This window comes from Bactrocera latifrons, unplaced genomic scaffold (assembly GCF_001853355.1).
Source record: "Bactrocera latifrons isolate USDA-ARS-PBARC rearing strain unplaced genomic scaffold, ASM185335v1 scaffold_56, whole genome shotgun sequence".
Lineage (NCBI taxonomy): Eukaryota > Metazoa > Arthropoda > Insecta > Diptera > Tephritidae > Bactrocera > Bactrocera latifrons.
This window is the reverse complement of record NW_017537223.1, coordinates 1,308,180-1,332,604: the sequence shown is the minus strand read 5'-3', so window position 1 is coordinate 1,332,604 and position 24,425 is coordinate 1,308,180. Positions and strand designations below refer to the sequence as shown.

General features: G+C 40.6%; 1 protein-coding gene across 3 annotated transcripts in view; it reads right to left on the bottom strand.

Annotated features, from left to right (window-relative positions):
• The window catches only part of LOC108974510 (inositol-pentakisphosphate 2-kinase), a 111,608-nt gene that overhangs the window by 3,081 nt on the left and 84,102 nt on the right, over positions 1–24,425 (bottom strand). Inside the window, exons 1-7 of one of the 3 annotated variants that reach the window (XM_018942398.1) lie at positions 11,055–11,165; positions 9,047–10,042; positions 8,409–8,555; positions 5,783–5,883; positions 2,805–3,044; positions 2,141–2,199; positions 1,765–1,905 (exon numbers count right to left, since the gene is read on the bottom strand). In XM_018942398.1, the coding sequence (XP_018797943.1) occupies positions 1,765–1,905; positions 2,141–2,199; positions 2,805–3,044; positions 5,783–5,883; positions 8,409–8,555; positions 9,047–9,665 (1,307 nt within the window). In that variant the 5' untranslated portion in view covers positions 9,666–10,042; positions 11,055–11,165. Of the gene's footprint in view, positions 1–1,764; positions 1,906–2,140; positions 2,200–2,804; positions 3,045–5,782; positions 5,884–8,408; positions 8,556–9,046; positions 10,043–11,054; positions 11,166–24,425 lie in introns of those variants that run through there. The other 2 variants (XM_018942396.1, XM_018942399.1) reach the window with 2 other exon arrangements.

Here is a 24,425-nt window from a genome sequence, read left to right as displayed (position 1 = left end):
GAAAGTGGTAATCGCAAATTGGCCGATATTATTTATAAAAAGTCAGCCATAAGAGCCAACTTGAGAAGATAAAGTCTCATACCAACCATTTTTATGTGAGAAATTCCAAATTTTGAAGGCACTGTCTGTATACTGTAAGGAGCAATAAAAATTACACCAAGTTAAGGGGTTACATGGGTTTACGGGATTAAAAAAATCGAATTTTAGAATATTTTCCTAAATTCTCAAGTTGATCCGAGTAATAGTTGCAGAGATACTGCTGAGAACTTGTGCTAGGCGAGTTTTTCACAAAACTGTGTTTTTGAATTCGATTGACAAGATTTCTCGAGAACTATTCAACCGATCTTCATGAAATTTTACATAGGTCTTTGCGATACAATTCCTAAAACTTTGACGAAGAATTTTTCTAACCACTATTTGACCAACTGAACATGTATTTTTTCACTTTAGATGATTCTGTAAGGAGTTTTCCCGAGGAGTCAACGGAAATAGCGTCAAAATGGCCGATATCTTTTTTCAAAAATTTCAGAATTTCTTTGTTAACAGCGTATGTTTGTAACACTGAGAAAAAAAAGTTGGTTTTACCCCTCAATAATGTGCCCGTTTTTGAACTTTAACATGAGACTGCCGAGATTATATACTCGTACTAATTTCAGTTTAAATTAGTGATATCCATTATTCTTCCAATAACGGCTTTGGTAATCTGAATCTCGCGTTGTATAACTGCGATCGCATTACACAATATGACGTTAGAAAATAATATTTTCTACTTGAAAATTCGTCCTCTCCCCCACTAAATCCACAGCGACCATATTCACAAACTGGACGAAGGAGTATAGATTTAACTTTAACGCTAGCCGGCAGCACTTGGGGAAAAGACAAAGAAACTTTGTTCGCCACTTACAAGGCAATCGGACGGCCAGTCTACTACGCAGACGAGCAAGCTTCAGACGTGCCAAAATACTGCACTCCGGAATATAACGAGATGTCTTTTGATATCTCTTATCGAACAGTTACACAGTGCGGCCTGTTTGCTCCACTCTGCTGGGTTGTTTTCGTAGGCATCATCTCTGCAATCACCTGCTTGAAGCTTGAAGCGGAACCGCCTCCAAGGTGCAACAAGATAATATACCAACCAGACTTCGACGCAACTAACTTCACACATGCACTGACTGCCCTTCACAGTGGACTTGGTGGAAGTTGGTGTTTTTGGCAACTTTTTCAAGAAGACGGCACCACTACTCACACATCGCATCAATGGATATATTAAGAGCACACTTCGATGAGCAGATAATTTCACGTTTTGGGCTGGTAGGTTGGCCACCAAGAAAAATGATATGATATCCTACCGTTAGACTTTTCCTGCGGGGATATGTAAAGTTTATAGTCTATGCGGACAATCCCGCTTCGATTCAGGTCTTGGAGCAAAACATCACGCATGTCATTCGCCAATTATCAGTCGAAATGCTCGAACGAGTCATCGAAAATTGGAGACAACGGTTGGACCATATGAGACGTAGTCGCGACCAACATTTAAAAAAGATAATCTTTAAAAAATAAATGTTCAAGAAAGTTTTTCCGAATAATAATTAACATTTCCCATTAATTTTCAAGTTTATGCGTTTTTCTTTAAACAATTTGGGAATATCGAAATTGATAACCCTTTATATTTATATTTATAATAAATTTTTCTCACATATTTGCAGAATCATATTCCATAATAATAATAATGTGATTATAAGTAATCAAAAGAAGCGCACTTACCCGGGAAATATATTCTGCACGAAATCTTCGTAGCAATGCTTCTCGCCATCATACACTAAAATACCGTTACGAAATACTCGTAAATTATTTTGCGGACACCGCAGCAGAGCATCGATGGCGGTAACCATTTGCGTCGGAACACTTCAGGAAAACAAGACAACAAACAAGAATTAGTAAGCAAACCAGAAATGAAATCAATTGCAAACCAATTATAAGAAATAGCAAACTCTGTTAACTATGCATGAGGAGTTTGCGCTACAAAAACTTTGCGGCATAATTCAACAATCAAAAGCCGCTTACGCACATACTTCGGAACTTCCGCTTAGTGCTCATAAGAATTTCAAAAAATAGATCCAGCAGATGCCGCACAACTTACCCGGAAAACAACGCCAGCGGGCAATAAGAAGTTCGCCTGTTGATTTTGCCCGTGTGCAGCTGCAGGGAAGAGAGCAAACGAATAAGAGCAGCAAAAAGTGACGGAAGTAAAAACGAGCAGCAAAGCGCCGTAAACAAAAGCAGTATTAAAAGCGCAACACGCCAATATACATGCACACACACATAGAGAATGCACACACCAGCAACGGCGAGCGCATAAAAATGCATGGCGGAAGCGTGGAGTAAAAAGCAGGAATCTGTTTGCGGTTCAACGACTGAATTTGCATAAGAAATGCTTTTCAGCTTTTCAGCAGCCAAGCAGAAGCGTAGAATCACCGTAGCAGTGGCGCAATAAAGCACGGCGCATTCAATGACAATTTCGCTCGCTCGGCGCAACGCGACCGCGGGCAGCAATGTTGCTCATACCACGTGCCGCACCACGTGGCGTTCCGGGCAATTGCAAGTGCGCGCAATGGAAAACGGAATAAGCGAAATAAACGGAATTGTTTGCCGGCAATGCTGCGGTATGCCGGTGTTTTGTTGAACCGTTATTATTTTTCTACCACCGCCTTTGCGCTTTCGGCCGTTGTTGGCGTTGTGGCTGCTCGTCAGCGCTTTTTATGCCATTGTCGCTGGCGTTTACGTTGCGCGCTCGCCCGCCTTACCTTCAGAAATTGCATCGCACAGAAGCGACACCTTGCGACGTGGCTGCGCGCTGGCACTGCCATTCCCTCCACACCCTCCGCCCCTTTGCTGTCTTGCTGCTGCTCCGCCGACGCTGCCGTCGCTGTGGCCAGCACTGGCCCTTTCTCCAATTCGCATAAATTGCTGACGACCTCGCTGGGTAGCAGCCAGCCTTGCTTCGGTTTTATTTCGATGGCGTATGTGTCGCCGATCAATTCCGCCTTCGATTGCATTTTTTATTTTACGCCGTTTTTATTGCCGTATTTGTTTGGGTGTTGTTGTTTGCCATGTGTTCCGTTATACGTTTTATGGAAAGAGAAGAATAAACAACATATTGTTAATTGCCGCGCACTGTGGGTCTGCTGTGAAATGTGAAATTGCTGCTGGAAAGCATCAACAATAAAGTGCATAAAGTAAACGAGCACACACACACACACACCCACAGAAATATGTGGTTGTAAATGGCGTAAATTCCAGTTATATAGCATAAGTATGAAAAGTACGAATGGTAGTCGGTGCATAACGGTGCAAGCAAGTTCAAATTGGAAACAATTATTGTGCTTTCAATTGGCTGCACACGATGGTGGCGTTAAAAATGTTAATGTGCAATCGAAAAGAACATACAAAAGTCGCATAAAGGAAGTATGTAAGCGCGTAAACCAGCTGATATGCATATTGGAGTGATATAAAAATTACTGCAGCGGTTCCATAAATTAATAACTAACTGTTGATTGTTATGGGTTTTCATGTATCATTAACTACTTTGGATATTCTCTATTGGAATATTAACCCTCTTTTCCGTATTCAGCACGATCTGCCCAACTACGTTGGAGTTAAAGGCTATAAGTTGCTCTATTTTTCAATTGCTAGAAGTTAAGTTTAATACCAACCTTCGTTTCGTCTTTAGGGTGAATAGATATAGACTTTCGGCCTCTAGCTCATAGTAAAAGAAAAAAAAACATAAACAAGAAAAACCAAGGCCTTGCAAACTTTGTTCAAAAAGCAAGTTAAGTAGTAACCTACTTAATCGTTATGGACCCCCAAAAAACACGTAACCTAAATATACAGGAAGATTCAATAATTTCAGTAAGGAAATCAAATTTCTTTCTGTGAAGCATTTTTAAGCATCTATTGGTATTAAAAAAAAAAAAAAAAMAACAAAAAAAAAAAAAAATCCAATACCCATTTTCAAAGTCAAGTTCTGGACTAATATAAGCTATCCTTAAAATGTGAAATCGCATTATAACTCCTCCCTCTCCCAACATATTGGTTATGTTGAAACCTACTAAATGTGTGATAACTTACTACTAAATACGTCGCCGCATTAAACTTCACATCCAACATTAAAAGGCTTCATAGGAATCGGTATCAAATTTGGAAATGAAATCATACAAATTGCAACCACCACGTGAAAATTCGGACGAATTCGGACTTCCACCACGCCTACTTATTTTCTTCCGATTTGTTCAATTTACAGTATATAAAGGGTGACGCATTTCGAGGTTACCTACTTTTTTAAAGACAAAAAAAAAAAAAAAAAAAAAAAAAAAAAAAAAAAAAAAAAAACACAAAAAAAAAAAAAAAAAAAAAAAAAAAAACAAAAAAAAAAACACACAGAAATTGCAAATTTCATGAGGAATGTTCATTATCATTTTAAAGAACATTCTTTGGCTTTTATTTTTTGAAGATTATCTCTTTTAAATGTTGGCCGTGGCTACGCCTCAGATGGTCGGTGCATTGAGTCCAATTTTCGATGACTCGTTCCAGCATTTCGACTGTTAACTGGCGTATGACACGCGTGGAGCCTGAATCGTAGCGAGTTGGTCCGTTTACACGTTACACGTTCCCAACAGAAAAAGTCATATCACACGATCTTGGTAGTCAATCGACCGGTCCAAAACGTGAAATTATCTGTTCACGGAAGTGTTCTCTCAATAAATCCATTGCTTGATGAGATGTGCCACCGAGATCACGAGCTTCAATTTCAGGCATCAAATAGTTTTTTATCATGGCGCGATAAAGGTTCCAATTGACGGTTACGTTCTCACCGGTGTCATTTTTGAAAAAATATGGACCGATTATCCCACCGGCCCACCAATCATACTAAACCTTATACATATATACCTACATATATATCAAACATATTACTTTCCGCCTTTTTTGTTAACTTTACTGTTAATTAGTGTTAAGTTTTTTTAACTGCAAATAAATATGGACGGAAGTAATCCTTATATGGCCTGTGTGTAGTTTGCCGAGACAGATTTTGAAAAACGTAGGGAGTGTCTCAATTTTCGTTGCCTCTATTGTCGTGCGCAAATATTCTTTACCTGGAATTTTTGAAAATTGCTATTTTTGCCCATAAATTGGCTTATAGATTTCGACATATAAACGCTCAATAAAGCGATTTTTTGTTTTCACCAAACTATGTAAAAAAAAAGTTAAGCCACAGTGTAATAAAATGCCAACTCATTCCATGGCACAGCCATTAAAAATTTGCTAAAATGCTCGTTGCACCGAAATATGCTCCTAAACCAGGTTAACGATCACTTTTGTGAACAAAAATCTTGCCTGATATGTTTTTTTTTTTTGTTTTTTAGTTCGAACTATAAACCACTGGGTCCGCTGTTCTCCGGTTTAAAGAGAAAAATGAGTGCGATGATTTATTGCCACTGTTGCATGGCCACGTTGCACCGATGGCGCAATAAAGAAGCCGAAATTGGTGTAGTTCTATGAACACCAAAAACAACAAAAAATATAACAAAAAACAGTATTTATAATCAATACCCACCGAGAGTGGATCTGGCAACAACAAACACCTGAACACTGATGCAATCGAGGTGCGCTTTTACCAGGCATTTACATAGCTTTGTATGTGTGTGTATGTGTGAGGAATTCCATGCAACAGCATTACACCTGAACACCATCATAATTCATCTAACGGCAGCGCTGCCAAACTCACCTGCAAATTGGAAAGTAAAATATCGAATGCTATTGGTAAGCGTGTAGCATCTGGCAGCAGCAAACCGAATTCCCCACAAAATTCTTTATCACGACGATAAGCTGCAAAAGCGCCAGCGCCAACGGGACGATGTGTGTGTGGGTAGTTCCAGCGCCGAGCACAGGAAAATCGAAATGAAAGAGAAAAGAAAAGAAAAGAAAATAAAAGGGAGAATATAGTAAAAAAATGCAATTGATGAAAATGCTGAAATGAACGTAGCGGTGTGAGTGCTGAGTGGCGTGCTACATTCTTAAGGAAATGGGCATTTTACTACGATATTGCACAATATGGACGCATTTACTTTATGGCTACAGCTAAACCCACTGAATGTGTACTATTTACACAGCGCCAGCGAGCACAACAAAGCTAACATTGTTGAAATATTAGGTTTGCAGCAACCACGTGTGTCACTCACACCACATGACCGCCTGCTGCAGCACACCACTGCCATCCATCTCAAGCGTCATCCCAGCCGCCAGCGTGCGGCATTTTGCACCAGCTGTTAGTTGTCATTGTTCGGTTGGCGTGTACTAAAACGCTTAATAAGTCAGCTGGGAATGCCCCAAACGCCTCGCAAACAGCACCTAACATTATCACCTCTCTGTCTCTCTCTCTTCCATCATGGCCCTTTATCGCCCGGTGAGTTTGGTGTGTCGTAAAGAATGCCTTATGAAATTGAAACGAATGGGAGGCAACAATAAGCTACAATGTGCAGCTGCAATAATGCCACAATCATTCACACTGTGACTCCACTGCATTGAGCGCTTATGATCCTGAAGCCCGTCGGTGTGCCGAAGTGCATAGAAGAATTTTATGATCGATTGCATGCGCTGCTGCTGGCACGGGGGATGTGGGGCAGCAAGGTTGTGGCAGCAATAATAGCCGAAATCCAATGACTGTCAGAAAGGAGGGTGGGAGGCAGGCGTGCGGTGTGGCAAGTGACGCACAATAAAATGTGCCAGTGCAGCAAAATTCGTGCAACACTAAGGCGGTGGTTTGGTTCCATTACAGCTTGCTGCTATATAACAATCCTGTGGAAATTGAAAAGAGTATTGCTTTGGAATGATGCAGCACAAAAATCCAACAATAACAAATGGCGTATGTGCTAACTCTGTGGAAATGTTGTTTTTTTTCTTCTGGAAAGTTCGTAGCAAAACAAACTGCATTGAAGTGTATTTGTATGCAGGGTAAGGGGTATTAAAGAGAGATTAGTCCTTAGCAAAACAACAACAATAAGCTTACATTCTTTTAAGTTTGCATAGTTATAGGCGCTATAGCTTGGTGTTGCAGTTTTTGTAACTGTTGTCTAAACCCTGTTAAAGCCCTCGTAAAGCGTAATAAAATTGCCATCAGGATTCTACAATGGGAGGCCCAGGGAACAGGCTGTTTCGAAGATTTGAGAGTTGAGTTGGTTTCATGGGGCATGTAAGGAGGTGATTAGTCTACTAAGGGAGCTCATTGTATGCAGGACATATCTTTTTTATGTCGGTACAATTCCCACAACAACCGGTTTCAGGTTACCGGTTTTGACCCGATTTTCTCTGGTTACTTTCAGGTGTTTAATCGACAAAGATTTTATTGATAGCTGAGTCTCTGTGGAAGCAATATCTGACTTGCTCATTAAGCAGGCAAACGTGACATGTATGGAATCTGGGCCGCACATGGCGACTATTAAAACTTAAAAGGAATGATATAAGAAATATAGTAGGAGTGCCAAGGGTACCCTGTATAATAAGCAATATATAAGGACTATTTGAGAAGCTGTCAGGAGATAGAAGTGAAGGATACTAAATGGGAAAGATTTGTTGTTATTGGAATGGTGCCGAGTTGACAGTTCTTGGCTAGTTAAAAATCCAGGTCCGTTGTACAAATAAAATTTTATGGACTGATACTCTTTATCGGAGACACGGGGTGGTTCAGAAAAGAACCGATGGAGAGATCTTCCTAAGGACCTAAGTACGTTGTTGTTGTTGTTTTAACGGTATATCAATCCCCGTTGGGATGGTAAGGGTTAACGTGGATAATGTTGTTTCGACGGGGTCGGACCAAAGGGAAGGGAGTGTTAAATTAGTGGGGGTTGGCAAGGCATTCTGGACAAGTAGGAGTTTAACCTGCTACAGTATCCAGAACGAAGCTGCGCTAGGGTGCMTAAGTTCATCATCAGATAGCCTTTCTACCAACCTACTTACCATTTCAGCAAATCTATTCACCATGATAATTTAGTAAGGAACTGCTGAGATAAGCAATATCGTGACGACAAAGTTTAAAGTTGTTCTATACTTAAAATATATTACAGATATTTTTTCGAAATTTAATTTAAATACAATTTTTGTTCGCATATCTTCTGCACAAACCGCATAAACAAAGCTTGACTGCGCAAAGTTTGCAACATAAAACTCTTAGAAAATAAAGTTGCGAAATTTGCACGCAAATCAGCTCATCCTCCTACATTTACAACGTTATATACATATACATAAATGAAAAGGCATAGAAATGTTTAATATAACGTGTACATAGCAAATCTCCATAAAATTTATTACCTTTCCTATTTGTCTCTACTCAATTGCTTACCCGCCCGCCAACTCACCTGGTCGATCCGCACGAATCCGTTCATTTATACAGCGTATGTCCTTCTCTGCCGTTATCCGCACAATCTCGGTCTCGAATACAAACTCGCTACCAAGTAGTTTTCGTATTACCTCGATGTAAGCTACGAAATCCTCCATTGTCAAGTCTGCAATTGCGGTTACAATTTGAAATAAATTAGCCAACAATAAAATGACCAGCAATGAAAACTATGCGCAGCAGCAGTCAAAGCATTTATGTAGATGGCTTAGTGCACGGCAAAATCTGGCACGGAGCACAGCTGCTACCAGTGGCGATTGCAAGTGGCGTAGCCAATGGAATTTTATAACAAATAAATGAAATAAACACATTTCGTCAGAGATTCGTGCCAAGTTTTGCCAACAAACATTTCTACGCCACTACAGAAATAACAATACAGCGGCAGCAGCAAATGCCACAGCACGCTGTAATGCTGAGCTGTTTATGTCTCTAAATGCATGTATGTATGTATGTGTGAGTGTGTCTTTGCTGCCCAAGCAATATTGCTAGCACAACAACAATGGACATAGTGTTGATGGCGCTTTGCTGGTTGTGCGGGTCGATAACGCCACCATCAGGACACAGTAGCGCACCACATAATATCCTGCCACAAAAACTAACCTTTTGCATTTTGATTTACAGCCGGGTCGGAAGCACTTTGGACTACCTCCTGATGTTTTTGCTGTTCTGACTGATGTTGCAATTGCATTTCTTGAGTTTGCCGTTGTTCTTGTTGTTGTTGTTGATGTTGCTGCCACTCTTTGTCGGACACTTGCCGCCCCTTCGCCACATTCGCATCCGTTAGCTGTTGTGTATTACCAATTTTCATTTCGTTATATTTGGAACTGTTGCTGCGGCTAGTTGTCGGCAGTCTCGACGTTTTTGGCAGACGCAAAACTTTTTTAAATTGCGGCAATGCTAGCACCAAATTTGCATTACCCTCCGCGCGATAGATCAACTCAATTTGGCTCAATTCCATATGCCACTGCTGGTTTAGCGTTGCCTCTGATTCCGGCTCGTCCGATTGTGCCACCCCTTGCGGTTGCGCTGCAATACCCAGTAGTGCCTGCAATATTTTCGTAGAGCATTGTTCTTGATTTCGCTTTCGTTGTGGCGAGGCTGATGTTGACGATGCCGGTGGCGCTGGTGAGCCGGCAACAAACGTCATGCGGGTGCTGTCCCGTGGCCGTTCGCCTTGCTTGTTGATGTCGGTTGTGGCAATGTTGGTGTTTGCTGCCATCTTTTGTTGCGCTTCACCCCGTTCTTGGATAAAGTTGTTCAGCTGAATGTCCGTTGATAGCGTATAGCCGGAACAGTAGGGAGAAGCTGGTCAACTGCAACCGCAGTTATATCACTTGTCAAAAAACAACTCGTCTGTGTGCGGATTGAAAAGTTTTAATTTTGTTATTGCTGCCTTTTTTGTGTAATTCTTGTTATTTTTCGTATGGCTTGTTATACTCTGTTGTATTAAGCGTCAGATTCATAGCCAGAGCTTATCTTGTAGATAAACAGATTAGGTGGACATGGTGTGCAATGCGCTTCCATGTCCGTCGACAAATTATGTTAAGTGCCCTTCGAATTGCATACCACGAAACGAATGTTGGCTGAAATATAAAACTTTTGAAAATGACAGGCGATTTGTAATTTAAAATTTAAATTTGTGCTTTTTAATATGTGTACATACATATAAGAATTTAAGGAAATATTTCACATGTAGAATTTAAATTTTAAATTAATATATATATATATAAGGAAACGGTCAGCAATAACCCGCACAACAGTTTTCTGAGAAGTAATTTAAATTCAACACATAAAAGTTGAAATTATGCAAGTACATAGTTGGTTGTTTGAAAGTTGTCCATACAATGTCAACTGCTGTCTGGTTAACTGACTGAAACTCACTTGTGGAATCTACTCCGCAGATTGTATATGACATAATATTTGTGAACTTTATTTTGTTTAATTCAAAATAAAAGTTTTTAGCTTTTCTACAAATTGCATTTTACTCGTATTTTATGGCTAAACCTGCACAAGTTTATGCAGCTAGTATATGTACAAATATACACAAGTTCTATTATAGTTGCAGTTGCACTTGCCGTGCACTCGTCCTTTATTTGCAATTTTTTATAGCTATTTTACAAAAGTTTTTGCTCCAAATGAACAAAGCGATATACTGGTATAGCGTTACAATTTGATATTGCAGGAAAGTTGTAAACTTTTGAAGCGCTTTTGTTGACGTAACTGCTTCACATTGGCTGTGGCATTGACGCCCGTGGTGGTCGCTGTATTGGTTAATGTGGTTTGCAAATTAAGGAACAGTTTTTCCGATTTTTTATGCAACTATTTGCCACACTTAAACTACTTGTAGGGCAATGTACGAATAATAACTTGAATTAACACGACGACTTAATCAAGAAGGGAATGGGTAACTGCAGCATCTACGTTTGCTTTATAGTTTAATGACTGAGCGTGCTAAAATATCCAATTTTACTTCCTACTTTTTAATATCCACTAGGTATACGTAGTGTTGAAAAGCATTATTCTTTAAAATTTATAAATGCATTTCGTTTTAAATACTTATGTATGAATAGTTTTGAAATCAAAAACACTTCCACTATTTCTTAATTACCGGCAACAAGTGGCGCCTTCATGAATTGTTTTCTCTTGTATTTGCTAATTAATTTATTGACAACTTAAGATATTACACTGAATTAATTGCACATTTTTGTTAAACGTCCTAATATTATTATTTCTGATCAATTAGAACTGTATTTATATATTTTAGTTCCAATTTAAAATTTGTTAGCAAATCAATTTGGACTACAGCTGCTTTAGCCTGTTTACGTTTTATCAGCTGTTTAGCGGCACTTCGGCGTTTACATATAGTGGTGAATTCTGAGGTGGATTTCTACCAGTGTTCACATTTCCTTCTCTTAGGCCTTATGTGTTGCATATCCAAGGTAATATGGGATATTTCGTACAAATGGGGTAATTTGTTAGTTTTGCGGGATATGAGGGTTTATGTTAAATGTTAGTGAATTATATATATATATATATATGCATATGTATGTGCATTATGCGTAGATATAAAACAATTATATTTATTTATGATATAACCTTAGGAAATTGAGTGCTGCAAATATCCTCGAGAATTAACGTTTCTCTTACTATTCTACAACTTTGCTTGGTATATTTGTTGCTAATTCATCCAAAACTTGTAAATTCTCGGAGTCAATGTTTAAATGTCCAATTGATTCCAAACAATAGATTACCAGTGCTCAATTCGTCTTTGTTCTTGACATTTGAAGTTGTAAAGTTTACCATTCCTGAAACCGCAAGTAAACTTTTCCATTACATCAACGCTGAATATCCTCTCTTTTTATTTCTTTGACCAGATATAAACGTTGGCCAGACTGGTGTCTGGTGTATTTCCTTTCGACATTAACACCGCTGCCAATTCAATTTTCAACGAATTCTAGTTCTCAATGAATTTCTTTATCCTGTTTCAGTTCTAACTTCATGTCGCAGCAAAGGAATGCTGTATTAAAACAACTGTTTTTGCAAAGTTTTGGTATGTAGGAGGTATGCAACTCGGTTTTACAGAGGCGTTTCTTTAAGTTATATCAGGGGCGCAAGCATGGGTGAAAAATAAAGCTTGAGAATATAAATTTCCTTGCATGCTGCCGTTTTGAAATCCTACAATAGCCGTAGTCGAACTATCTGGATTAGTAAGTGGTGTTGGATTAGAGAAATTGACAGTTTTACTTCTCATAGCTCGAATATTTTCTGCGTTTCGGAACTAATTTAGACAATTTTACATTTCAACCCTTCAGGATCCGCCTCTGAGCGATGACTTGTGTAGCAACCACTGCGATTGCGATGAGAATACTAGACTTTAGGCTAATACAAAACCGAGAAGAACAGATATTGCACATACACCGCGAAATAACTCCTTCACTCAGCCACACCCCTTCTGCAAAAGACGGTTTGTCGGCACGAGTCTTTTGTGCTCTGCCACAAATTCCTTTTGAAAATGTGTCTGCAACGTTTCCGCTTTGGCCTATCTCCCTCACAGCACTGAAACAAGACGCCAGGCCACTGTGAAGGAGTCCATGTTGTTGGGAAGACATTGGCCACTTAGCTGGCTGACTCGACGTCCATGACTTTGCCAACCAGCAGCCGCGTGGAAATTTATTTTACGGCTGTGGGGCAAGTTCGTTGTTTTCAGCGCGCATGGCGCATCTTCCTACCGCCGTCCACCGGTGCCTTCCCAAGCCTTGCACCAGCCTACTTTTAATCCTTTGAAGTACTTATCAAAGCAGCTGGGAAATCAAAGGCCAAAACAGAAATGTTCGCTGGTAGGTCGTGCGAATTTCAAGCAGTTTTTGTTGCCAATCTGCCGCTGCGATTTGTTATGCAATCTCGTTGTTTTCCGTTGAAATATTTTTTGTGTGTGTGTGCTGCTCCGAGTTTTATCGCTTGTGCTTGGCCTTAAGACCGGCTTAAAGGTTATTGCTTTTATTCAAAAACAGTCATAATTCAGACGCCAATTATTGTTCAAGAATTTATGCATTCAACGGTAATATTGTAGATTAACTCCCGTTTAAGCGATTATTAAAAGTGTGTTTGTTGTAATAAATTCGTTCATTGTTATTGAAGGATAATTAACGATTTGGCTGCAAGCGCTTCGGATGGGAGTAATTTTGAATGCCGGCACAACAACAATGGATGAATTAAATTTCTAACAAATTTTGGGCACAAACTGTTGTATTGGGCTTCTAAAATTAATTCCCAAACTTGCGGGTCTTTAGTTTGTGAAGAAAACCAAACTGACGTGCGATTTTCACGGAACCCATCAAAGTCCACTTCCACATCCTCATTTATAGATCGCGAAATATCATTATGGTCACCAAGGTAACAAAATAATGATAGGTTGTCAAAAAAGTCTTGCGGTATTTTTATTTATTTTAGTTTTTTATTTTATAACGGTTTGATGACTCATGCCCAGCTCTTGACCGATGCTACGACTGCTACTATGCCGGCCTCTTTCGACCTATTCAGCGATTTTATCGCAATTTTCGACGACAGGCCTTCCGGAACGTTGCGCATCTTCGACCACCTCTACACCAGAACGAAAACGTTGAAACCCTCGTTGTGCGGTGGAAATGGAAACTGTATCGGGTCCATAAACTGCACACATTTTTTTGGCGGCTTGAGATGCATTTTTTCATTTATTGTAGTAGTACTGTCAAATATGCCGTATTTTCTCTTTATTTTGCTCCATGTTTGCGACACTATAACTCACGAACGACTTAAGAGAAACTACAATCAATCAAACACGTGTTAGCGCGTGAAATGAGCTTTCCAAAAAGGTATAGCATGACCCGATGCGACGAATAGTTCCAGAACTACGCGCTCTGAGCGCCTACTAGCGAAAATACCGCAAGACTTTTTGATAACCTAATATTTCAAGCTACGCTCTCGAAAGAAATAGACCGTCGTTTTCACGTGTGTAGATTTAAAGAATTTTCTTCGTTAAAGTGTGGTCAGATATGTCAGTTATACTGTGATTTAATAGAGAAGCCAAATTATTTTCCCTTTTAAGCGGCAATAAGGCTCTAATAGAAAGTTATGTGTCACAGTACTTCTTGTACCATGTGTCTCAGACAAATGAACATGTCGAGCTCAAGGGGACTGCATGTTCGCCCTCGACGACTACAGCGCCATTTTAATGCTTAAAAAATGTGCTGTCTGCAGTTCAAAAACATCAAATTGAATATCGTCTTAACCCTCTGACCTTTAGCTCCGTCTAGTTTTATATTTCTCCTGTTCTTTGGCTACGAAAAGACGTCTCCATCACACGCCGCCTGCCTAACGTTCACCTCCGGCACACAACAATGCTGGATGTCACCTTGAGTGCAGGCAATCAGAAGTAATCGAAAGTCTTTTGTCAACGTCGATTTCGAGCACAGAGACGCCTGGCAATAAGAAAATGCCGAAAGCGTCTTTGACATTGGCACGATTGTGTACTCTGGAGCGCGCTGAAGATGCATGCGAACGATTTCATTTCAATTGCAAATTTAACGTTGCATTTAAATAGTGACGTGTTCGAGCGACACACATACACACACACGCGCACGATTGCATTGTGCCGACTTACAAAGCAAAAGGCGGCGTGCGCGTCTGTAAGTATGCTTGGAAAGCTGTGTGTTTGCGCTGGGAAACGAAGCACGAAATGTAAACACAATACCCTCACAAGTTTAGACGGGTTACTGTGCCCCAGTGCTGGAGCTTGCTGGAGCTAGACAGGATGCGCATGCGTATGCAGCGTAGCTAAGTAGTAATACAAATCACGTTGCACGATTGTGACGTTTATAGTGGTGTCGAGCACATGAACACGTCCGTACATCGTGTGTATATTGCTTTTTGCACTCTTGCTGAATCTCAAAGACATTGTTGTTCTTCGCTGCAGGCGCTCGCCACATTACAGCTTTGGGACCCCTTCTCTCCGCTTTTGCATGCCACGCTGCTTTGTATCCTGCGCTGCGGTGGAGTGTGACAGTCGCAGCGTTCAGATAGATTTGAAGTGCATTCGAAGTCTCATATTGCTGCTTCTTCTTGTGGTTAATTGAGTGGAAACTATTTGCATCGATATCGCTTGGTTTTATTATTTTTTCACTTGTTTCGCTGCGGTGTCTTCATGAGTGTGCACATGCAGCGTGCTGTCTCAATCTTATTGCGGTCATTTATATGCAAGTTATTAATAATAAATATATTAAGTGAAAATAAAATATGACGCTGTTAGCATTAAAAGTCTCTCTCTGTCTCTCGCTTTCTCTCTCTCTGCAGCAAAAAAAAAAAAAAATAATAATACATAAAGATAAATATGGTCCGTGACTTCATGCTTATCATCAAGTCATAAATTCTATTAGTCTCTCGGCACTATGGTAAACTATCTTTGATCGAGTCCATATAGTCGAGTTCGTCAACTTCTGTAGATAGGACTACGAATGTTACATTCTGGAAATCTCGAAATTTCCTCGTTTGCAAGACTGCGCATACCTTCTAGCCAAAATGTTTGCGAGAGTTTATGAGATAACATAACAATTAAAACTATACCTCATCATAACTGACACAGAGAGAGAGAGAGAGAGAGAGAGAGAGAGAGAGAGAGAGAGAGAGAACGCGTTAGATACTTTTAAGGTCACTACTCTGTGAGCAAAACATAGTAAGACTTTGCTCATAATTTTAAAATTCTTAGTTTATTCTGCAAAATCACGCCATAGATTCGAAATAGTTGTCAATTTCCGTAATTTTGGAGTAATCGCCCTTTTACTTTTCTTGAACACAAATTATACTTCAAAATGGTTTTCACTGATACTGGAATTTTGCAATTAATATTTAGTAAACAAACTTCGTCAGCGTTCCCGTTCCTTCACTTTCTGGCTTTTCCCTTTCGCCTCTCACTCCCAGTGTCATTAATAACCGGATTATAGCACAATGTTAAAAAAAGGAAGGTAGTTCTAAGTTTGGTATACTTTTTGAGAATCATTTGCTTTGTTGATATACTTTTACTTACTTTCCCAAAGAATTCAAAGAGGTACAAATTTCTCCTAAGTTCCTCTCTCATTAACTTCGAACTACAAAATGGCAGTTAACACAGGCGCAAAAGGATATGCAGCCCTTTAATTGGCATATTACTTGACCCTGTTTGTGGCAGGTAAAGTATTTTGTCAATAAAATCTCATAACGCATTAATGAAAGGATCCTTTGTGCTAATACAAATATATGAGATTGCTGGAGTTTAAGTAAACAACATTTAACAGAGACGTTTAAGCAATTAACAAATTAACACCAAACACCTTTGTAAATTATTCATTATAGTCACCAGACGCCACACCAATACACTAACACACACACACACGCACGGAGAGAGAAATGGTTACACAGTTTTGTTAGTGGACCCACAGTTGCGTACGGCCTCCAAGGGCATTGGCTGTCCAGCTTTACGTGCTCCGTTACGGAGCAGTAACTTGACGCTCGTGTCGCACTTTGCAATTCCCCATGGCAGCACTCGGTCGGAAAATGTTGGAATCTACATACATATAAATGCCAATAAATGAAAGTGCACTCACACATCTACACACACGCACACGCACAGGCACACTATACATTTGCTGCTGCCCGGTGAGAGAGGCCTCTGTAGAATGCAACTGCAACAAAGGCATATGAGGCATAGAAATTCTCATCACGTCTTTTGGTGTTGACTAACACACTGTGACTTCGGTTCGGTAAATAAGTTGCTAAAAAGCATGGGGCAGTCAGATTGCGAGGGCAAGAGGGAATGTGCAGCCTTGCCACGTGCAACTAAATTATGTACTTCTCGTGTTGCATATTAGAAAGTCATTAAAGTGTTAGGATTGGCACTTTGTGGTGTCACCGACACACAAACCAATAAACACCGCGTTCACACACCCACGCCAGCTGTGTATTTTTCCTGGCAGCGGAAGCCAGCTGCTTTGGCACTTGTAAAAGGACACGGCAGGGCTGGGCTGTACACAGGCTTTGACACAACTCGACTTGACTTTCACTCAATCAACTGCATCGCCTCGCTGTCGTCCTGAACTCCCACGCCCTTCACTTGTGTTGCTTTGTGGACGTTGGCGCCGAACTAATGGCGATGGCGTTGACGCGCTACATCCGTCCTGGTGTTGTTGTTCCCTTTGCTGTCCATCAAATCTTTGAGCGCCGGAAGATTGAAGTATTGATATTTCTATAGCCGTAAAATATTTACAGTTAGAAATTGCAGCCGAGACTTTTACTTCATTGTTTGATTTTAAGTGACATTCCATTCAATAATAAGAACGATGTGTGATTTTTGACCATGAGCTCGCAGTGGAGCCTGCTTGAGCCAGTGTTATGTAGTGTGGCACAAATAGAAATTTATATATACATATGTACATATATACCCTGAACAGTTTGCATCGAAGTTTGTAACATCCAGAAGAAAGAACCGGAGGGCACGTGATGTTTGGTATATTGCTTATGAAAATATTTTTGCTGGGCTCGAAATCGACTGTTTCGCAAATCATGATGTAAAATTGCTAAATGTTCACTTTGTTATATTAATCTGGTACTTATCTTTTGGTGCTTTTGAGGCCTGAAAACAGACCGAGCCGAGACTGAGACCTATTTTGAAGTAAGAAGCGAATCGTGCGACAAATATCGTATCATAAAGTTAGTCGTGGGTGTAGGCTACCACAGGCGTTAGGTTAGGTTAGGTTCTAAGGCTGATCCTCTTACCAAAACTTCACGCAGGATCCCACTTGAGAAGCTGTGACTGCTGAGATTTGTAATACTTCTTCATCTGGCCTTATAGATCGGTATACTTTTGACCCCGGTTCCATTAAAGCCCTGTCATAACATTTCGAGGGTAACTTAATGTACTGTATTCCAAGCTTCATCAAGATATCTAAATTTTTACCCAAGTTATAGCTTGCATATACAGATAGGCAGTCATCCGGATTTCTACTCTCCTCGTCTCGTCATCTTGATCATTTACAAATATAACCCTACATCTATCTCGATTTTTTAGGTGATACATATAACAATTCCCACTAATTTAGTAGCCATTTTAGTACTACTCTTTGGCATACCCAGCCCAACTCTCGCTAAAGCCCCGTAGTTGCTTGATGCACAAAAAGCCATTTAAGTTTGCACATATTTTGGGGCCATTGCCTCGCCAGATGCAACGGGTGAACGACCAAGCGAACCGCTACGAGCTGGCCGGCCGCTTTGGCCACAAACTCCCCTCGGTAGGGGGACCACTCGCAAGCGGCGGGGTGCGATACATCGACTGACCGCCTCTTACTATAAATTAACTTTTGACAGCTCATATTTTCCTACAGCTTTTTATTTTCGGGGTAATTTTAATTTAATTTCCAGCTAGTTTAATGCTGTATTGTGGCGGCGTTGCAGCCGTTGTTGTTTCTGTCGTTGTTTGTGGCACTGCGGAAGCTGCTGGTTATAATGGTAATGTTCGCAGCGGGTAGAAGCCAACACAACCACCTGTTACGGGAGGGGGCTATAGTCAGCGGACTGCGGCATTTGGCACGGCAACACTGCGTCCTTGCTGCACCGCGGAATATTGTCGGTAGTTGCCACTATTATTGCATACACCATACTTACAAAGCCGTTGCAAGCCGTCGTCGTGTACCTCAATTTATGGTTACCAGGGAAGTGTTGTTGCCGCAGCTGTTGTGTATTGTTTCTTTCATGGTGTCGTGCGAAAATATGTGTGTTTCGCGCCAAGAAATCGTGTTGCGAAAATATTGGCCAAGTCGTTGCTCCTGCCACAGCCACAATGGAAAGGACTGGCGTTCACGTGTTCTTATGTTGGTGACCGAGTATAAGTAATGCTTGTTTTCGTTGGCCCAAATTCAGCCACCAACAGCTCAAGAGCCACAGCACGCGCTCGCAAAGCTTCTTCGCTTGCTTTGGTCTACACGAGGCAAAAGGGCGTTGGGAGCCTCTTTGCAGGAAGCCAGCTCACAGATTGCAATGGACTGACTGCTGCGAATTGCGAAGCAAATTAAGGGGCATGTGCTGGCAACAGGCGAAATTATAATGTTATTATTAACTGAAACTGCCGAAGCGGAAAAGATTTAAAGCTCCAAATGTTTCGGATTATAAAGGAATGCAAGAAAGCTCTTAATTGGCAAGAATTATTTATAAAGTGGCTCTCAGAAAGAATTTCTAAAAGTAAAATTTTCCAAAAGGAAAATTTGAAGTATTCGAAATGAGTGCAATAAGGTGGAGGTTTTATGGTGTTTGTCCGGACAGTAATGGGACTGAGTCGATTTAAAAAAATTATGGGACCAATCGTTAAAATTCTTTAAAAAGAATTTCCAATTATTGAATGCATCGAGGTGCATGCTGCTTGGCCTTTTCAGATAAGGAAACGAAAAAGTGCGATCGCCTCATCTGGGCTGTAAGGCAGCTACGGAAGCCTTAAGATGCCGGCCTTGGTTAGGTAGCTGTTCACAAGAAAGGCGGTGTGCGCTGGGGCGTTGCCGTGGCGCAGCTTCCAATCGACTGCGGTGCTTTGTCTAATCCGATTGAACTTTCGTTTGAGTCTCTTGAGGATTTCCACTTAAAATTGGGCGTTGACGGTTTGTCCAGGAGAAACAAATTCATGGTGGACGATGTCTTTGATGTCAAAAACGACAATGAGCATCGTTTGTTGGTGTTTGGTCTCCCAGCACGGTCTCCATCAGCGACCTCTTCCCGGCCCTCCAAAAAGACCTGGAGCCACCGAAAAACAACACTTCTTGCTAAAGAAACATCTGGGTAAGCCTGCTTGACTATATCAGTCATCTCTGTCGCAGTGCTCGGAGACAACTGACTAGCCGCTCGCTATGCTACTGAAGAATGACAATAAATTAATTTACTAGAGATGACCAAAAGATTAGACAAAGCTCTCGCCCGTCAAAACGTAAAGAAGCCCTTGGCACTGGAGCTTTAAGCTTTAAGCTGATACAGTCTCGATTGTGGAACTACTTTTCTGTTCTATAATATTTGAGATCCCCTTAGGATAGTTATCCTAACTTTATTCTCCGCTTGGGCTACCGTTCTCTTTATTTTTCAAATTTTTTCTTCGGATCAAAAGTGAGCGTCTGAGTTTTTTTAATTATTTCTAAGGCAAACATTATTTCCCTAAATAAATATACACATATATTCCATACATGTAAATAAGTAATTCTGACCAAAGCAGATTTTTACCGACAACTATAAAGGGGTTCCACACCAAATTCATACACCACTACCACATTTGCAGGCGTGTGTGAGTGTGTGTGGTGCGTGCATTGTTTGCCAAAACTTTTAATGGTCCCTAATAAATTTAAAGCCCCAGCTTGAGTTCGTTACGTAATTACATATGAATATTATTTACGAAATTTAGCACCAGACTACACCTCACACACACACACACACATATACAACCACATAACTGCATATGTAAGTACTTGGCTCAATAGACAGATCTCCCTAATGCTCTCATTTTCATAGACAAAGCAGCGCACACACACACCCACTCGTTCTCATGTCTGTGCACTTTGGTTGTTCCTAATATGAATATTCAACTAATATGCACAGTTAGCCGACAGGCGTTGAAGGGCACGAGCCGGATGGGGCACTTCATAATTTATAAATATGCATTATTGCTATTTTAATAAGCGCCAGCCAACAGCTGACGAGCGACAGACGGCAGGCGGTGTACACCACACACACTCGGACTCACATTCTCACACGCATGTACACAGAAAGTGAATAAGAGGCGCGGAGGGTGTAATGTTGTGACGTTTCGCCAGGCGTTTGTGGTGTCCGGTAGTGGGGATGCTCTCTGGCATATTTTATTTGGTTTTGATGGCCACAACATTGTTGGTTTTACGATGGGCGAGGCGCGCGTGGGCTCATCTAACTAACGCTAAATTTCATACACAGGGTACATAGGCATATGTGTGTGCTTACTAAGCGCCACTGAGTGTGCGGCTCTCACTTGCATGTATGTTTGTGCGTGTGTATGCTTGAGCCTAGTTCACCTCATTTTTCCATAAATATTTAGTGCGATGTCATAAAAACCCTGTACATAGATTTCTGTTGATTACGCTGGTGTGTCAACAGAATTTAAGCCGATTTTGTACGCTTTCGATTAATGGTCCTATTTACACGCCTACTTGATGGTGCAGAGTTGGCAAAATATATTTAGTATTTTGCATTAAACAGATTTGGTTAGCAGCACTCGAATTTTGGACTGAACACTCTCGCTTAGGCTGTAAATTTGTCTGTTCAGTAGTCACTAGGGTGGTCCCACATTTTGCATAAATATTTTTATTTTAGAAGATTTTCTATATTTCAATCTGAGGTGGAGTTTAGCTTCGTAAATTCTTATTCTTATGGATCATCCATTTCAGTCATGATGGTTCACCCAAATGTAAAACTTTTGCGTGCATTTAGAAATAGGAATATGGAGAAAGAAGTCTTCCAATGATGTCTTTGTAAGGTGATATAATGTCATATTATGACATGATGCCCAGAGCATACTAAAATTTTGGAGAGAACACTTCTCCATTCCGCTGAATAGCAGGGAAAGTATAAAATAAAGTATCACGCCAGGAGAAGGCGAACCCGATTCCCCAATCGAAGATCTCTCCGAGTAGTTCGATACTAAACAAGGTACCGACTCCCTATCGTGCGACTTCTTCAATCTAATGCTGGAGTAAATAATTCTCGCTGCAAAACTTAACAGAGAAGGTACCATCTTCTATAAGAGTGTACAGCTTACGTATGCCGGTGAAATCAATGTCGTTGGCCTTAACAAACGCGCCGTTGTTTCTGTTTTTTCCAGCCCGATTTAGTCAAAAATACATCATTTTGTTCGATTCGCTTGTTCGTATTGCCATGATCTGAGACAGTCGATTTTCACAAGCTTATTTGAGGATAAGTTTTTACTATCAAAATCCATCTACAAAATAGAATACAGACACCTAGTGTCAGGTACAAATATGTATGGTGGTGGATGCCTGATGGAACACAATTCCTTGGCTAAAGCTGACGCTTCTTGGCGATTGCTTCTTTCAGACATTTAAGTTGTTGACAGTACAGCTTCGAATTAGGAGTCTGGTCTCGAGAGGATAGCTCATAGTAAAAGATTTCCTGCCAATTCCATCAAAAATACAGAGCAAATCTTTTCTGATAATCATTTCTGCTTCGGCTCATCGCGATTTCGTTAACCCGTGTGGCAGCTTTATTGAAATGGCTGTAAACGGCTTCTGTGTAATTATTCCTCTCGATGGAACTCATGGATAGTTTTTTGTAATACTGTGGATGACCATAGGTCTAGTCTCATCAATGTCTTTACCACTTAAAAACATTATTTGCATAACTGTTATGTTAATAAAAATTTTCCTTTTTTATATCTCAGCACCTTTTGCTAAGTCCCAACAAACAACGCACCCATGCATTTCCAGCAGGGCCGCTAGATTGCTGGGATTACATAGACAATTTTGGGTTGTACATTTATTTAAGCTGCTAACATTAACTCATGCATCCAAAACAAAAGCGCTTGACTTACTAAAATATAAATAACGGGTCATATTTTGTATGAGTTTAATTAAACTTGATGATTTTATAGCAAAGGATTTTCTAAATTTGGGATTATGACCAATTTCCTCATTTATATTACTCTTTAGCAGACTTTATATTAAGTGAACATGATTTAGACGAGGAGGTTAATGATAACCACTTTCTAAAAGGGCAATAAAAAGTGGTAATAATAGAAATCGGTGCTGCTGGGAAAATACTTTCCAAGTTTGGCTCTAAATTACTTGATGGAAAATAATTTTTGGATTTTTTGGGAAAGTTAAAGCCAAAAGAAATAAACGGAATTGCCAAATAATATTTAGCTTTGCACCGATGTCCGCGCTGGTTTGTTAGTTGTCACGCGGCTTGATCAAGGATGTGGTTTTCAATAAGAAATCAGCTGATTCAAAGCTGAAAGTGAGGCCTATCTTTTGAAACATGGATTAGTAGCGAAGAATCAATCGACAATGCTCATGTATGTCGGGCCTTAGCTTTGAAGAACATGAAAGAGATGGAAGAGGTAGTTATTGAAATTTATATTGCTACTGGAACTATGGTACTATCTTCGATTACTCGCTAGGTGGCGCTCGTGCTAACTTATTAATAAAATATATTTAAAAAAAAAATAAGTGGATTTTAGGACTTCCAGGTTTGCTGTGTATTTTGTATTATTTCGATAATGAATGCCCATAACGTAACGGGAAATTTGCTAAGCGCTCAAAATATTTGCTCCGACATTTCATTTGCAACACTTTAACCAACAACTCACGGACAAACGAGCGTAATGTATTTGACTGCTGTGCTCGCTCCCTCAAGAGCAATTTGCATTTTGATGCTGAAATGTCGGACGTGATTTTTAATGACAAACGAATAACAATTTACTTCGTGACACACACACGTAAATACATAGTTGTAACGACTTCGCGTGCAACATTTATTGAAAATTTTTGGAAAATTCGTAATCTCATAATTGAATTAGCGACTCGCATTGGACGCAGCTTTGTCGCTGTCCCTGTCGCTGTTGTTGCTTTTTTTTGTTGTTTGAGCAGAAATTTTCACGAAAATGACATTTTCAGGCTGACAACATCACAGCATCATGGCCAACGGGTAAGTGCGCCGCGGAGTTAGGGGCGCACGGGTTAGCAGCACGTACCACTTGCCGCGCGTAATCACAATGGCTTGCAACACGCCATGCCACACGGTACAATTGCAAAGTGTGCGACATCCACTCGACATATTTGATGCGGTGCTGCCGGATGGGGGGCCCACTGTCAGCCCAAGGACGCGAATGGCGACGCGATTATGCAGTATATATATATATATATGTGTGTGTGTGTGTGTGCGGATAACTACAAATTGCTTGTTTGTACAGAATTATGCAAATTTATTATTTGCGTTGCAGCAGTTTCACAACTGTTTTCACATCGCTTATTGCTGTTGTTGGTTAAGTCGAATTGAATACCCTTGCGGCTCTGCCAAAATAAGCCGGGGTGGCGCGGTTATGGCCGGTGTCCGTTTGCAGCATGCTGCGCTCAAAGCTCAAAAGCTCGCCAGTTGCTGCCGCGGCCCAGCGCTGGAGCTGGAGCTGTGAACCTTCGAGTGAAATGCAGAATTGGATATTTATGCTTTCAGCTATTTACTTTGAGGAAATTGAAAAGAAATTATTTTCGATATTTGCATAATAGTTGTGCCACCATGACCACCCGACCATTGCTGCTGCGCGCGGACCCGCTCTCACTGCCGTCCGCCCACTGAAGGCGCGCGGAAAGCATGTTGCAGCGCTGCGCTCGCTGAGTGGTTGTGACATTAGTCAACGACTGCGTGATGGAAAAGTTAGTTGCGCGCTGCTTGATGGCTTGAT